Genomic DNA, 16,129 nt, shown 5'->3' on the forward strand with positions numbered 1-16,129 from the left:
CCCAGGGGATCCTACACTCTCTTCTGGACTCCAGGCACCTGCAGTAACATGCACAAACCCACAGGCAGACACACATGAAAGGAAGAGAGGGCACTAGGAAAGACTGGTTGCTTTGCTGTTGGGCAAGACAGACAGCACCAGGTATCTGGCATCCTAAGACAGAAAAGACCGACAACTAAAAGATACCTTCTCCCACTACAACCCTGTTGTGGAGTATTAGTTTAAGATGTGGGGGATTTAGCTCAGTGGTAGAGTGCTTGCCTAGCAAGTGCAAGGCCCTGGGTTCGGTCCTCAGCTCTAAGGGAAAAAAAAAAAAAAAGATTTATACTCGAAAAACCAAAAAAAAAATGTTACATTCGTTTATGCTGTGGAATATTTGTTTAATGGTGCAAAGATGTGATGCATTCTTTTATGTTGCATTTGCTTAACTCTGTAAAGCTGTGTTACTTAGCCTGTCTAAAACAACTGATGGTCTAATAAAGAGCTGAACGGCCAATAGCAAGGCAGGAGAAAGGATAGGCGGGGCTGGCAGGCAGAGAGAATAAATAAGAGAAAAAGAGGGAAATGAGAAAAGGAGGAGAGAGGACGCCAGGGGCCAGCCAGCCACAGATTAAGAAGGAAAGAAAGATAAAAAGCCCAGAGGCAAAGTGCAGTTAAAGAGAAATGTGATAATTTAAGTTAGAAAAGCTGGCTAGAAACGAGCCAAGCTAAGGCCAGGCATTCATAAGTAATAAGTCTCCGTGTATTTATTTCGGAGCTGGATGGTGGGACCCCAAAGAGTAAAAAACAGAAAACCAAAAAACCCTTTTCAGGATTGCATTTGCTCAGGCTTCTGTTACCTCACTTAATACTTCACCTGACATCTTCAGTTACAGATGATGTCCTTCCTAGGTAAGGATTAGCCTAGGCACAGTAAATCCTTTGATCAGATGTAAACACACACACACACACACACACACACACACACACACACACACACACCCATGCTGCCTTCATGCCAATGTCCACCATGATTCTAACATGCAAATCAACTGTTCTTCCTAAAACTGTATAGGGACCGCACTCAGACCACCCCCTTATTATTATTATTATTATTATTAGTGTGTGTGTGTGTGTGTGTGTGTGTGTGTGTGTGTGTGTGTGTGTGTGTGAGTGTAGACATACATGCATGCAGGTAAGGACTTCTCAGGATTCAGTTTTCCTTCTGTCATGAACCAAGGGCAGAATTCAGTGTCAAGTGCTTTTACGTGCTGAACCATCTCACCGGGCCCAGATCCTTTTTGTTGCTGATGATTAGATGTGTGTTATTTCTCTGTGTGTATCAGCTCTCTGTGCTTTCAAAGACTAGAGACTCTTCTCTGACAGCTGCCTAAGGGATTTGTTGAGACAGGGTTCTGCCAAGCAGCCCAGACAGGCCTTGAACTCACGATCCTCCTGTGTTTAAGTGTCCCAAGTGCCAGGATCCCAGGTGTGTATCACATTTGATTCTGCCAGAAAAGGCTAAAGAGTTTTGTTTTGTTGTTGTTGTTTGAGACAGGGTTTCTCTGTGTAACAGCTCTGGCTCCTGGAACTCACTTTGTAGACCAGGATGGCCTCAAATTCACAGATATCTGCCTGACTCTGCCTCCCAAATGTTGGGATTAAGTGCTGGGATTAAAGGTGTGGGCCACCACCTCTGGCTAAGAGTTTTCAGTCTAGGAATTTAAATACTTTCCCATCTCTATGTCCCCAAACAGGGAATTACCACGGAGCTTATGCTCATGACTACTTCTGAGGAATAGTGTGCTAGCTCTGGACTTTTTATTAAGATCCCTTGATTGACCTCTCCTATTTCCTTTCTTGCTTCCCCTACTTGATTTTGGAAGTAACCCCCCCCACCCCACCCCACCCACACACAATGGAACTGAGGACATTACAGTCTCCCAGCCCTGGAACCACTTTAACAAATTATTTGGACACAAATCTTCCTCAGGATCAGCTCCTAAAGAATCCAGCCTGGGGTGCTGGAGAGATGGCTCAGAGATTAACCACATGGTGGCTCACAGCCATCTATCTATACTGAGATCTGGTGCCCTCTTCTGGTGTGCAGGCATACATGCAGGCAGAACATTGTAAATTAATACTTACATAATAAATAAATAAATCTTTAAAAATGAAAAAAAAAAAGAAGACTCCAACCTGAACCATCCCTTCTTATCTTAAAACCCATCCACAGAGCCCTACTGCCTCAGGGTAAGGCCCAAGTTCCAAGCCAGCAGGATTTTCAGTGTGGCAAATCTTTGTAGTTTCCTACCTGCCATTTGGTCCCCAGATACAATTTCCTGTTTCCCCTCAATCCAACAGTTCTGTCCAGGAGAGGCAGGAGATGGTATTGACCCACAACTAGCCTCACGAAGAGATCTGACAGGGATCAGACATGAAATCAAGAGATGGGTCTATCCCAGCACTTAGAAGGCAGAGGCAGGAGAGACTGAGGCAAGTTTAAGGCCAGCCTGGTCTATAAGTCAAATTTCAAACTAGGTAAGGCTACAGAGAAGCAGTCTCAAAAAAGGAAAGTCTGGGGATGTAACTCACTCGGAAGACTGTTTGTCTAGCATGAAAGAAGCTCTGGTTCTGTCCCTAGCACAGCATAAAAATAGGTATGGTACCGGATGATTGTATTTCCATGGAGAAGATCAGAAGTTCAAGGTCAACCTTGACTGATAGCAAAGGCAAGCCAGCCTGGGCTATAGGATACCCTGACTCAAAGCAAAACAAACAAAAAGATCTGATTCTTCTATCCAGTCCCACCAGGCAAGCCCTTAGGTCCTAAACAAGGGGGAGAGATGCTTTCAGTTGAAATTCTATCAGAAGTTCTGTTCCACCACAGTTCTCCTCGTGCTTCTTCCCCAAGTCCTAGGCCCTCCCTAAGAAGACTTCTTTATCTGTGTGAAGTGGTCTCTGCATAACCTTAGGCATTTCTTTTTGCAGCCACAGCAGCCACAGTTGGCAGGCAGTATTTTTAACCTCACTCAAGCTCAGGAATCAGGTGGCCTAAAAGGCTGCCCGGTCTAGCGACCTTCACCTCTAAACTCCGTGACTGCCAGGAAGGGGAGCGCTCCATCTGGGCCTCTAACACCGTCTGGGGCCCAGAAAGTTTTGTCCAATAAGCGGAAGCTGCCAAAGTCACCCCCACTCCTGCCAAGTCAAATAGGCAAGAACCTTGGGGCCAGTCCTCCTCCTGCCAGGGTGCCAGCTAGAGGCTGGGGCATGGCCCACGTTAACTTCCAGGGCCCAGGGAACCCAAGAGGCAGAAACAAAAGCTCACCTGCCCTCCTAACATTTGGGGCCCAAGAGGGCCTTCAAAATGCAGACTTTAATAAACAGCAGGTCCAATAAGGATTCTTCAAGAGTGAGAACAGCAGAACTGGTATGAGAGGCCTCAGGGGCTCCCACTTCCTCCCTCCAAGACTCGGAGGTAAAAAGCAGTGGGCCCTGCTGAGGAGGAGTGGTGCCCAGCTCCATGTAAGTCCGTCTGTCTGAGGCCCTAAGCTCCACAAAGCAGCAGTGTGTGGAGCATAGTGGCCTCCTGCCAGGCCCAGAAGGTCCTAGGAGGAGTGTGGCAGGCTAGCAGGCCAACATCTGCCGTCAGATCCTGAAGCTTTCCTCCCGGCCATCAATGTGGCGGAGCCGAAGGTAGACATCTGTGCCAATGCCCTGGAGGGACTGTAGCTGCAGGGAGCCACCGAGATACTCCGCATAGGCCCTGGACGTGGGCAGCCCGAAGCCAAAGCTGGGGGCAGTGGATAGGATAGGGGGCTTCAGAAGCTTGAGTGTCCTGGTCTACCCTTCCCCCCATCTTGGGCAGGTAGGGGGCCTTACCCATGCATAGGTCCTGACTGGCTGCCACTGTGCATATCCAGGTGGCCGAAGAGGGGGCTGATTCGGGGGTCCTGGGTGCTGGCCTCAGCTGTGGTGAAGTGGTAGTCCATGACCCGATCCAGGTCTTTGTGAGCGATTCCTCCACCCCGGTCTGAAATCCTGGCAGGATGTTGACAACACGGACTTGGTCAGGTCTGCTGAGGTCTCACTAGCCCTCTAAGCAGACAGTGCTGAGTATGACTTCCTGTTCCATGAAAGTAGAAAGTGGCTTCCTTTATGTTTACCACCTCTGCCTGGGCCACAGACTGCTGATACCCGATCATTCCATTTGACATTTGCTCTTACTCTCATCAAACACCATTTGCCCAACTCCAGGTTCCCCAGCTGGCCCCAAATCCACAGTGCCCAGGTCCTGGCAATCTCAAGATCCAAGAATATCTTTTCTGACCAGGCTCCAAGCCCCAGAGGTGGGTAGGTTCTGGCTTGAGGTCCTACAGCAAGTTAGAAATAGCGCCCAGAATCTTCATCCACCCCAGCCCAATTCAATTTGAGCAAACCTGATGATGAGATCAATATCGTTATTGGCGATGGTGATGACCACATCTGGAACATTGTAGGGAGTATCTAGGTGACTCTCCATTGTGGCTCTGTTCAGGAGAGAGACCAGTCGATGGTGGCACCCTAGCTTGTCTTCCCCCACCTAACACAACCAGCCTGCCTACCTCATAGCATTCTTGAGCAGCTCAGGCAGGATGTAGTCCAGCGGCATGGGGATGAAGGGGAAACGAGCAGCCACGTGTCCGTTGATGCGGACTCGAGGGGCATTGCCATACTTGTGCTCACACAGGCGTCTGTGGATACAAAGGTCCAGTAGGTATTTCTAGAGCTGTAGCTCCTAACCGAGGTAATTCTTCCCAAGGGGCATTGGGCAACACACAGATAGTTTTGCTCATCCCATGGAAGGGCATTCCTGCTGTCAAGTGAGCAGAAATCAAAGGTTGCACTAAACAGCCTATGTCAAATGCACAAAAGCCCTCACTAGCTTAAGATGTCAGTCGTAGGGCTGGAGAGATGGTTCACTGGTTCTTTTTTTTTTTTTTTTTCAGAGCTGAGGACCGAAGTCAGGGCCTTGCGCTTGCTAGGCAAGCACTCTACCACTGAGCTAAATCCCCAACCCCTCACTGGTTCTTAAGAACATTTATCCTTGCAGGGGATTCAAGTTCCCAGCACCCATGTCGGGCAGCTCACAACTGCCTATAACTGGTTCCAGGGGGACCTCTGTGGGCACCCAGCACAAACACGGCACACATCCACCCATGGAGACAAACCCTCATGCACACAGAGAACAAGTAAATCCTTATGGAGATGTCAACAGTGCCACTGAGAACCCTGCCCACACTGCCCACGGTGACATACATCTGTAATCCCAGCACTAAGGAAGACTGACACAAGCCTGGCAGTGGTGGCGCACACCTTTAATCCAGTACTTGAGAGGAAGAGGCAGGTGGATCTCTGAGTTCAAGGCCAGCCTGGTCTACATAAGAGAGTTCCAGGACAGCTAGAGCTACCTAGTGACACCTGATCTCAAAAAAAAAAAAAGAGAAAGAACTGGCTTTGTAGGGGCTAGCAAGACGGCTCAGTGATTAAGAGCACTGGCTGCTCTTGCAGAGGACCTGGGTTCGATTCCTAGCACCCACATGGCAGGTCACAACTGTCTGTAACTCCTCTTCCAGGGGACCCAGCACCCTCACACAGACATACATGCAGGCCAAACGCCAATGTACATAAAATACAATATAAATAAATTATTAAAAGAGAACGAAGTGGCTTAGTGTGTAAAGGCGCCTGCTGCCAAGCCTGACTACCCGAGCTTGATCCCTGACCCCGCACGGTGGGAGGAGAAAACTGACCCCATCACGTTGTCTTCTGACAGAATTGTGGCACATGAATACACACGTTATTGTAATACCCTCAGAAATAATTAAATGTAATAAAATTTAAACCAAAACTGGCCAGAGAGATGGCTTGGTAGTTAAGAGCATCTGGTGTTCTTGCAGAGGACCCAGGTTTGGTTCCCAGCACCCACATGGCACACAGACACACGTGCAGGCAAAACACCCATACGCATAAAATACTGTTTTTAAAAAAGCAAAACGAAAAAGAGCCCTTGCCCTGGACCACACGAGGACTCAGACAGACACTCTCTCTGCCCCTGGACATCAACCCCCTGCTCCATGCTAGTCTCACCTGGCAAAATCCACCCACTTTTCAATAATCTTCTTGGGTGACAGACGGGTGCAGATAATACCGACAAAATCGGGCTGGCAGGAAGAAAGAAGGCCGGAGCTAGCAAGACCCCACCCCAGCTGCCAAATGCCCAGGGTTTCCGGAATGCCAGAGCACCCCCAAAGCCCGTCCCTAGCCCCAAGGGGCTCGTGGCTCATGTGTCCCCATTTAACATTCCCAGGTCAGTCAGTGCTGGCCCTCGGCTCCACCTTGTCTTCATGCAATGCCAGGTGATGAGTGGCCAGCATGCGGATCCCAAGTCTCGAAGTCAGAGTCTTGTCCAAGAAGTACCGGACCAGCTTTTCATCCTATAAAGAGTCGGCCTCTAAAACCTCTGTCCCGTCTCAACCATCCTACTTCGCCGGGCCCCATTCTCTACTGCCGCTGACCTCTATGTGTTTCCGGCTCTCGCGGAGACCCTCAGCTAACAGGGTCACCACATCCTTGTGGTCATCCAGCAGCTGTCGTACCAGCTGGCAATACTGGGCCTCGTCGGCCTGGTCCTTGATCTGCAGGTCACAGAGTCATAAGCACAGTGGTCTGACCCGGACCTTGGCCCCTCACCCTACTCAGCCAAGCCTCACCGGAGGGAAGTCGGTCAGCTTCTGGAAGGCCCGGATGTATAGCTCATGCTGCGTGGAATAAGTATGAGAATTCACAGTGCTGTCACAGACACTCGAATAGAAGAGTCACCAGAGGGCTCACCACCCGACTCAATTAGTAAGGTCCAAGCCCCAATAGACCCTTCCAGTTCCCACTGATGGGCCTCTGATGTACTGAGGCTCAGTCCCCGTCTGGACCTGACACCTTGCAGCAGGCCGGAGCTCCCCCGACCTTTGCCTCTTGGGCAGGGTGCATGCTGACAGGAAGTCCCCTCTACCTTACCACATGCAGTATGGTGGGATTGCAACCAATGATGAAGGGAAGGCTACGGAAGCCCTTGATGCGGTGAGCGATCCTCACTGGTAACTCCTGCTGCAAGTAGCGGCCACTTTTCTATAAGAAAAAGAGGGAGGGCCTAAGCAGCTGGCTAGAGTCTCTGGAGCAGCAAGGGAAGAGAGAGCCTTACCAGAAGGTGGCTGCCATCCTGTGAGCGGCCAGAATAGAGCATCATGGTGGGAGTGAGGCGGACCGAGGGCTGAAAGGGAAGATGGACTTTGAGCACCAGACATTCAAGACCCCACCAACCCCACATTAGCTCAGCCCTTTCCCTTAAGACTTATTCCAACTTGACTTCTGCTAATCACCCAAGCATCCTACCTTCTCTGCTGCCACGTCAATGGCTGACTGGTTGTAAAAAGAGGTGACAGTCTTGGAGCGTTCTCTGGCCAGCTCCACATGGTGTGTATCGGTGGCTGATGTTGATCGAGCCCGGAGTGACAGTGAGGACCCTAAGAGGGGCCGAAGTGAAGGCCCTCTCCGAGGGCCGCTGCCCAGCACCAAAGTCAATATCATTGTCTTGTTTCTTTGTTGGACTAGGCTGCCACTATAGGATTAAGGACCCGACAGGCAGTGGTGACCCCAAAGCGGAGCAGAGGCAGTAGGCAGGGCTTTTCTCGGATTTCAGGGATGTGGGTCCCTCAACGATGCTGACATGCTCCGCGCAGGCACAACAGTTTCCATCTATTGGAGTGGTGGAAGACAGTTGTAAGGATCCGAATCCAGATGGTCTGCACTATTTCTCCAAGTGCACACCAGTATCCTCAGACCTGGACAACCTTGCCCAACCCTTAACAACCACCATCTCCCCAGACACTCAGACTGGACAACACTTTCCGGGGGGGGGGGGGGGGTTGTACTCTTCTACATGAAACTCAACCTGGGGGTACGTATGCGCGCTCGGGGAAGCGGGTGGAGAAATCTCCAGTTCATTCTAGCCATAAAACCTCTCCCCAGCTCCCTCAGGTTCCGGACAACCCCATTCAGGGGTGGATCTGACCCCTAATCGGCATTACGGGACCCCAGCCCTTGAAGACCGGCCTGCGTCCGTGCGACAAGCATAGCGTACGGGAGAACAGGGTGCATGCAGCAAAACTGCGGTCCCAGGGTTCCCCATCGGAGATCCCCCCTTCGCTGGGTCACTTAGTCCGGCCGGGGTCCCCCCATATGGTAGATGCCAGCCCCCGCCCATGCGCACTCCCGCGCAGAGGTGGAGACTGAGGACGTGTGCTGCCGAGCGTCCACCGGAGGGGTTCTGCGCGAGTTACTCCACTTACCTCGAAGCCAGACGCTGGGCCCGGGTCCGAGCGGAACCGCCGAAGCAGTCGACCCGCCCGGCTAGCCGAGCCCGCCTGCGCCCTCCTTCGATGTAACATCGCGCGGGCTGTGTGTGCCCAGTGCCTCCTGGGAGTTGTAGTTTGGCCACGAGGACTTGCGTGGGCTCCTGCCCATCGGGCTATCCCCACCCCCTTCAGATAAGTAGTTTAGTTCCCTCCAGTGGTCCCGAAGTTAACAGTAGCCAATCATCGACTCTACTTTCTGTTTAATAAAATGAGCTCCCTGGGAGCAAAGATTTTGAGAGCAGGAAAAACCCTTAGATCCTTAGATCCCAGGGTCCCATCCTTCAAGCTTCTAACTCACTCATGGTCTGCTTGGTTCAAACTCCAGCTCAGCTTCCTTAACACCCGAGGAAAGTAAGCTAATTTCTCAGTACTCTAATTTTGGTATTGGCAAAAACGAGGACCTCTGTAGATTATATAAATTTATATATTCAAGCTGCCTAGAACAGTGCTAGGTGTGGAATTAGCATGGGCGTTACTATTTCTACCTGCCGGCAAGTTAACATGACTGGGTGACTTTTCTGTCCAAGGGAGGTAGGGTGTCTCAAATAAATAGCTCTCTGCTCTGAGGAGGAAAACGGTGTGATAGCTGTCTAGTGGCTTCACGGGAGTTTGTGAGAGAGCCAGGTGTAGGATACGAGCAGAACGTGGCCAGGCAAGGAGACTGGGACCGGATAAAGAACAGCCTGGAAGATCTGAAGGTATGGCTGGAGCCGTTTGGAATCTCGGAGGGAGGGGATTCATGGAGTGCCTAACAGCTGAAAGTTAGGAACCGCCTAATGATTTTGTTTTATGTTTTGATTGGTGTTTTGAGACCAATCTCAAATAGTGAATCTCACTATTGTGGACAGACTGGCCTGGAACTCTCTTTCCTCCTGCCCCAAGCCTGAGAATCTGGCCCTGCCTACCTCAGCCTCAGTTTACCGGCAAGTGCCACCACACCTGGGTTCAATAAGGGTTTTAATTATCCCCTCCTCCTTAGAACTGTAGTGATGGAAACATGGACCAGGTGGCAAAAAGAACGGAGAAGACAATTAAGCAGAAAGATGATCAGGGGAGGTTTTTCAGAATGTGTGTACTGATTTCTTAATATTTAAAGATAATATGTTAAATAAGGCAGTGGTTTCCTTTGAAAACGTCCTGCCTTGGGGGTGGAATCCCTCACATGGCTGACCTGCCTGAGGAAGTGGGGGAAGGTCTGCAGAGACACCTTCCAGACTTAGAGAATCTCTAGGTCTCCTAATTGATTCTTCCCCTACTCCGGTCCTCCCCCTCCCCCACTTTTTTTTACAACTTCCTGGCAACATCCTGGTGCAAAGCCAGGCCATTCAGCTCTGGCTGGCAGGCATAACTTTAGCACGTGGAAGAAGAGGGAGAGAAGGGTGACAGCCTTCATCACAAGCAGAGGACTCTGAGTGACTGTTAGGTTCCTGGACTTGCCGCTCACGTGGCTGCGGCGTGGATGGGAGCCACCCCAGGCGGCGCCTGTGACAGCCGGTAGGCGGAGGCGTCTGGCAACTGCTTCACCTCATTTAACCTGGCTCTAGACTAGCGCATCATCTGAACTGGCTGTAGCTGCTGGCTACCTAGGTTGAGCACACATGTCCTTAGCTCTTTCTTGTTCACAAAGCTGCCAGCTCATAGGTAGCTTAAAGGTGCTTCGGCACTGCTTTATATGTGTTGATTTTTTATCTTTGTAACTGTTCTATAAGGTGGGCACTGTTTTCATCTTCCTATTACAGATGCAAGAATCGGGACACAGAAAGATGAGAAGATACGTCTCCCTCTCCGTCCTCGCCTCCTCACATTCGTTCTGTTCCACACTGGTGGCCTCTCAGTGGCTCACCAAACATGCTGGGCTTATTCCATCTCTCACTGGCTGTTCTCTCTGCATGGAACACCCTTACCCTAGACAGCCTCATAACGCGTTTCCTCATCTCCGGGATTTTACTCAACTGGATGAAGCTCACACTGTCCATCCTAGTTAAAACTGTGGTCACTTCCACCTCCCCCACTCTGCCTTTTCTTGTCTGTACCTGCCCATTTCTTTGGTTGTGTTTTAGTTTTAGTTTTTTGAGACAGGGTTTCTCTGTGTAGCCTTGGCTGTCCTGGATCTTGCTCTGTAGACCAGGCTGGCCTTGAACTCACAGAGATCCGCCTGCCTCTGCCTCCTAAGTGCTGGGATTAAAGGCGTGTGCCACCACCACCCGGCTATCACCCATTTCTTGTCTGTACCATTCTCCCCAATAACACGCACACACACTGTGGAGATTATATATATCAAAAGTACTGAGGGTTTTATAAATATACACATATATTTTATATATATATAATATATATGTGTGTGTATACATGTGCATGTGGGAAATATAGTGAATCAAACCCAGTATCTCATACATACTAAGCAAGACAATTGATCTCCACCTCCAGCCACCAAATTTATTAGTTGCTAATGTTGGACCCCAAAGTTTAGGGTCTCAAGTGAGCACCCCAAGAACCCAGACTCCAGTCCAGTTGATGCAACAGCATGAGGATTTATTAAGCTTCTATATAGAAGGGCAAACTCTGCTCCTAAGAGCAAGAGCCGCATCTTACTGCAGCCCCATAAGGGCTTTTAAAGGAAAAACCCACAAGATTACAATTCCCATACAATTTCATGGCCTGATCACAGGGTGATCACAGAGGGGGTACAGTTATGTAAACCTCAAGGGGGGTATCAGGGCGGGAGTGGAGCTTACACACAAGTCACGGTGGTCCTTCCTGGAACACCTGCAACTATCCCAGTCACAGTTGAGCACATCTCTTAACAGAAATCTTTTTACATTGTTATATTGTTTTTTTTTTTTTTTTGGTTTTTCGAGACAGGGTTTCTCTGTGTAGCTTTGCGCCTTTCCTGGAACTCGCTTTGGAGACCAGGCTGGCCTCGAACTCACAGAGATCCGCCTGGCTCTGCCTCCCGAGTGCTGGGATCAAAGGCGTGCGCCACCACCGCCCGGCTACATTGTTATATTGTTACAGGGGTGATTGAGTAGTGGCTGAGTCAGGTTGCCCTGGGAACTGATTTTTAGTTTCTCATTTCCTGGTGCTTGAAGTTTCTCTTTTCCTGAGGCTTGGGGGTGTAAACCTGAAGGGCTAGGGTCTTTCATCTAATTCCCTAATTTTAACAATACAGGAAGACAGCATGTAAATTATTTGTTTGACAGGGCTGGAAAGGTGGCTTAGCAGTTAGGAGACCCTGATTGGAATCCCAGCACCCACATGGCAATTAACAACCATCTATAACTTCAGTTCCAGGGGATCTGACACCCTCTTTTGGCCTCTGAGGGCACTGTGTACACACCATGCACAGATATACATGCAGACATAAACACCCATACACATAAAGTCAAAACATAACAAAACAACAAAAATGTGTGCACACCTTGTTTTATGCCACATCCCTAATCTAGTAATCCAACTCTCTCTCTCTCTCTCTCTCTCTCTGTCTCTGTCTCTCTCTCTCTCTCTCTCTCTCTCTCTCTCTCTCTCTCTCTCTCTCTCTCTCACACACACACACACACACACACACACACACTTTATTTTATTATTTTTGTTTTGTTTTGTTTTCGAGACAGGGTTTCTCTGTGTAGTTTTGGTGCCTGTCCTGAATCTCGCTCTGTAGACCAGGCTGGCCTCAAACTCACAAGAGATCCACCTGCCTCTGCCTCCCGAGTGCTGGGATTAAAGGTGTGCACCGCCATCACTGCCTGGCCCAACATTACTTCTTATTGCTTTAACGTATTATTGTTAAGTTGCTATTGCTGTTTTGTGGTTATTTACTAGGTACTGATAGGTCCTCGGCCTTATCTGCTGTGTAAACTCTTCCCATGCTGAATAGAACTGGCCCGTGAGGCTGAATCATAAAGTAACTGTGTCTTCCAACCTTTCCTTGTTGTTGTTTTGCTTTAAGTGACAGGGTCTCAGTATGTAGCTCTGACTAGCCTGAAACTTACTCTGTAGACCAGGCTAGACTCAAATTTGCAGTGATCCTCCTGGCTCTGCTTCCTGTTGTATGACATTTTGTTTGTGTTCTGACAAACAAAGCTTGCCTGGAGATCAGAGGGAAGAGCTAGCCACTAGGTAACCATAGAGGCCAGGCCATGGTGGCACACACCTTTAATCCCAGCACTTGGGAGGAGGAAGCAGGAAGATTGGGAATTCAAGGCCACCCTGGGCTACACAAGATTGATCCAGTCTAAAGGAGAAACAGAGCCAGGCGGTGGTGGCTCACACCTTTAAACCCAGCACTTGAGGTCTCATGCCTTTAATCCTGGCACTAGGGAGGTGGAGACAGGATCTCAGCCGCCATTCAATCTGGGGATTCATAGAGACAGGATTTCCCCCATTCAGTCTGAGACAGGACAGCCCATTTCAGTCTGAGGACTGGTAGAGGCAGGATCTTGCCCTTTCCGTCTGAGGATTCCTAGAGGTAAGAAGTCTCTCTGGTAGCTGGCTGCTCTCATCTTTCAGCTTTGACCCTCGATATCTGACTCTAGGTTTTTATTGTTAAGACTAATTAGGATCACACTTCAGCTTCCCAAGTGCCGGGATCACAGGCACGTACCATCATGCTCAGCTGTGGCTTCTGTCTTTTTCCTACTCATATCACTCTGTCTAATCTAGGAGAAGTCAGCAGTAGATAACAGGAGTTGAGAAATAGGCCTAAATCCTATTGTCTATATTCATTTCCATGAGCTGTTATAACAAATTACAACAGGTTTGGTGGTTAGCAACATCAAAAAGTAATTTTCTTTTTCTTTTAAAAAGGGTATGTGGGGCTGGAGAGATGGCTCAGAGGTTAAAGAGCACTGACTGCTCTTCCAGAGGTCCTGAGTTCAATTCCCAGCAACCACATGGTGGCTCACAACCATCTGTAATGAGATCTGGTGCCCTCTTCTGGCCTGTAGGCATGCATGCAGACAGAACACTGTATACATAATAAATAAATAAATCTTTGCCTGGTGGTGGTGGTGCACGCCTTTAATCCCAGCACTCGGGAGGCAGAGCCTGGTGGATCTCTGTGAGTTCAAGGCCAGCCTGGTCTATTGAGCAAGATCCAGGAAAGGTGCAAAGCTACGCAGAGCAACCCCGTCTCGGAAAAACTAAAAAAATAAAAATAAAAAAAAATAAAAAGGGTATGTGTGTGTGAGTGTGTGTGTGTACAAGTGTGCACATGCATGTGGAGATCGTAGGATAATTTTGTGGAGTTGGTTCCACCTGTTAGATTTTGGGTACAGAGTAAAAAGACGTAATAAGAGACCAGAGTTTGACCTCAACAGACAGGATTGTTTATGTCAAACATCAAAGAACAGACGCTCTCCATGGGAAAGGGGGTCTGCAAAAGGAGAAAGTTGGTTGGGGCCCTTAATGGAGGCAAATGAAAGGCTTGGGAAGAGGAAGTTAATGCAGTTTCAAGGGGCTACATCTGTCCATTGTGCACATGAAGCCATTTTATCTTTAGAAACTGCCTTGCCTGGCTATCAGGAAGCAGGTGATGGTGGGTGACCAAGTCAGGCAGTGGCAGTGATGGGGAAGAGGCTGGAGTGTCAGCACAGGGCAGGGATTTCAGCAAGCCTTAGGGGAACAGAAAGTTCATCGGTCAGGGTCTTGCAGAGTTCAAGGTTTATTGGGAACCCACATCACCTTCACATGGGTTCTGGGGATTAAACTCAGGTCATCAGATTTGTGCAGTAGGAAAACCTTTTTCTGCTGAGCAATCTCATGTAGCTAAATATTTCTAATTGTTCTTTAGTGCAGAAGTCTAATATAGGTGTCACTAGACTAAAAGAAAAATATCAATAGCTTTTTGGGTCTGGTGATCCAGGTCTGTGATCCTAGTAACTAGGGAACTGGAGGCAAGAAAATTGAGGGGGTCAAAGAAATGAGACTGGTTTGTACAGTACCACATCACTGAATCCTGCCTGTATGGCTTCCTCCCAGAAACCTGACTCGGGCAGTGAGGGAAGGAAGAAAGAATTGACACACAAACACAGGTACTGGCCTTGCTCTGATGGAGTGCACCTTCGATACAAAAACCTCAGCCCTCAGAGAGTTTATTATGTGCAGCAGAGGGACAGGCGATAGCTAGTCTCAGTAGGAGGCTCCTGTAGGTGAGCAGTCTCAGGCTGTAACCGCTGGTAGGTGGAAGCTACAGTTGCTACTTTTTGCCCACGTTGGTCAGTTGTTCTCAGACACTCATACTTGCACATACATACTATCAGCATGTTCACTTGGACCAGAGGAAGACTTTGGCATCTCTCTGAGCCTCACTCCAGGACTGAGGAAGCTTTGCCAAATTCCCATGGGTCTGGGGCATTGGTCCTTGAGATGGCCCTGACCATGCCAACAATACACATTCACTCAGGACTTCATCCCGTCCTTACACACTTGTTCAAGGCTTCCTTGGCTCCCCACAGCACAGTACTAACTGATTAATTAGTTAATTCTGGCCAAACATGATGACACATGTCTGTAACCCCAACATTCAGGAAGCTGAGGTAGGAGTCTTGGGAAAAGTTTTGTTAGCCAGGGCTGTATGGAGAGGCTGTTCTAGAAACTCGGGAAGGAAGATCTGTTTCTGTTTCTCTGCCCTTGCCTGCTTTTCAAAGTTACTAACATTCATGATTAGCTCAGGACTCCCTCTGTTGCTTCTGTGGTCACTTCCCTGTGACTCTTTCCTGTGAACTTTCATTTTTTCTTGGGCCCACACAATAATCCAGGGTAGTATCTCTGGCTTATTTATTTGTAGTTCATGTTGAGGATAACCTTGAATTCTTGATCTTTCTGCCTCCAACCTCCCAAGTTTACCATCATGCCTAGCTTATCTTGTATGTATTTATTTTTGCTTGTTTCTCTGTAGGTCGTACCTGGAAAGGAGATCTTGATAAAGACAGGGAAAGATCTTGGCTGGCATAGCGGTGCAACCCTTTAATCTCAGCACACTCTGGAGGCAGGGGCAGGCTGTTCTATGTGGAGAGTTCTAGGACAGACCCCATCCACAAAAATAAAAGGAAGAGATCTTAAATAAGGGAGATGGGAAATAGAAAGGGAAACAGAATACATATAATAGGAAAGCGAAAAGGGGGCTGACTGGGGGAAGAAGGGAACTATTTGGGAGGCATGAGGGGGACAGGAAGAAGAAATTGGGATATAAATAGAGTGAAGTGTAAGTACATATGTACAGAGATGCCACAATAAAACCTGTCGTGGGTATTTGTTCCACCTATGACCTTGGGGTACCAGCCCCTAGGGCATGGCCTCTTGGCTAGCTTAAGACCTGAAGAGCATGTACATGGAGTCCCTTTTCTCTCTCCTGTTCTTGGACAGTGAAGACTGACTCAGGCATTGGGAAACAGCGTGGGACCAGCTCTCAGCCTTGCAGGACTCTACAACAGATTTGCTTTATCCTGTATCAGTGAGTTGATACCCCATACAACCCCTTGATAAATAGATTCATTATCAGTATCTGTGGATTTCTATTCCTGCATAAAAACCCCATTACTCTGTATGCTAATCCTAAAACAATAATAAAAGTCCTATGACATGAATAATAAAACAAATACTTTTGTTTGTTTGTTTTTCAAGACAGGGCTTCTCTGTGTAACAGCTCTGACTGTCCTCCTCTAGGCTGGCCTCAACACGAATAAAATGAAACACCAGGTGCC

General features: G+C 48.7%; 1 protein-coding gene across 2 annotated transcripts; it reads right to left on the reverse strand.

The window, feature by feature from the left end:
* Positions 1 to 3,316: 3,316 nt before the first annotated feature.
* On the reverse strand, positions 3,317 to 8,484 carry Bckdk (branched chain keto acid dehydrogenase kinase). Of its 2 annotated transcripts, none has more exons than XM_052712297.1 (12): positions 8,364 to 8,484; positions 7,408 to 7,770; positions 7,217 to 7,285; positions 7,033 to 7,143; positions 6,732 to 6,779; positions 6,537 to 6,656; positions 6,357 to 6,455; positions 6,109 to 6,182; positions 4,584 to 4,712; positions 4,419 to 4,508; positions 3,862 to 4,020; positions 3,317 to 3,711 (listed from the first exon to the last, which is right to left on the reverse strand). In XM_052712297.1, the coding sequence occupies exons 2-12, from the start codon at positions 7,600 to 7,602 to the stop codon at positions 3,588 to 3,590; spliced, it is 1,218 nt and encodes a 405-aa protein (XP_052568257.1). In that variant the 5' UTR covers positions 7,603 to 7,770; positions 8,364 to 8,484; the 3' UTR covers positions 3,317 to 3,587. The 2 variants fall into 2 exon arrangements, with proteins under 2 accessions (XP_052568257.1, XP_052568256.1); XM_052712296.1 differs by having other exon boundaries at positions 3,317 to 3,772; positions 8,364 to 8,483.
* Between the last annotated feature and the right edge of the window lie 7,645 nt (positions 8,485 to 16,129).

This window comes from Peromyscus californicus, unplaced genomic scaffold, assembly GCF_007827085.1.
Source record: "Peromyscus californicus insignis strain IS unplaced genomic scaffold, ASM782708v3 Scaffold_4__1_contigs__length_199733344, whole genome shotgun sequence".
Lineage (NCBI taxonomy): Eukaryota > Metazoa > Chordata > Mammalia > Rodentia > Cricetidae > Peromyscus > Peromyscus californicus.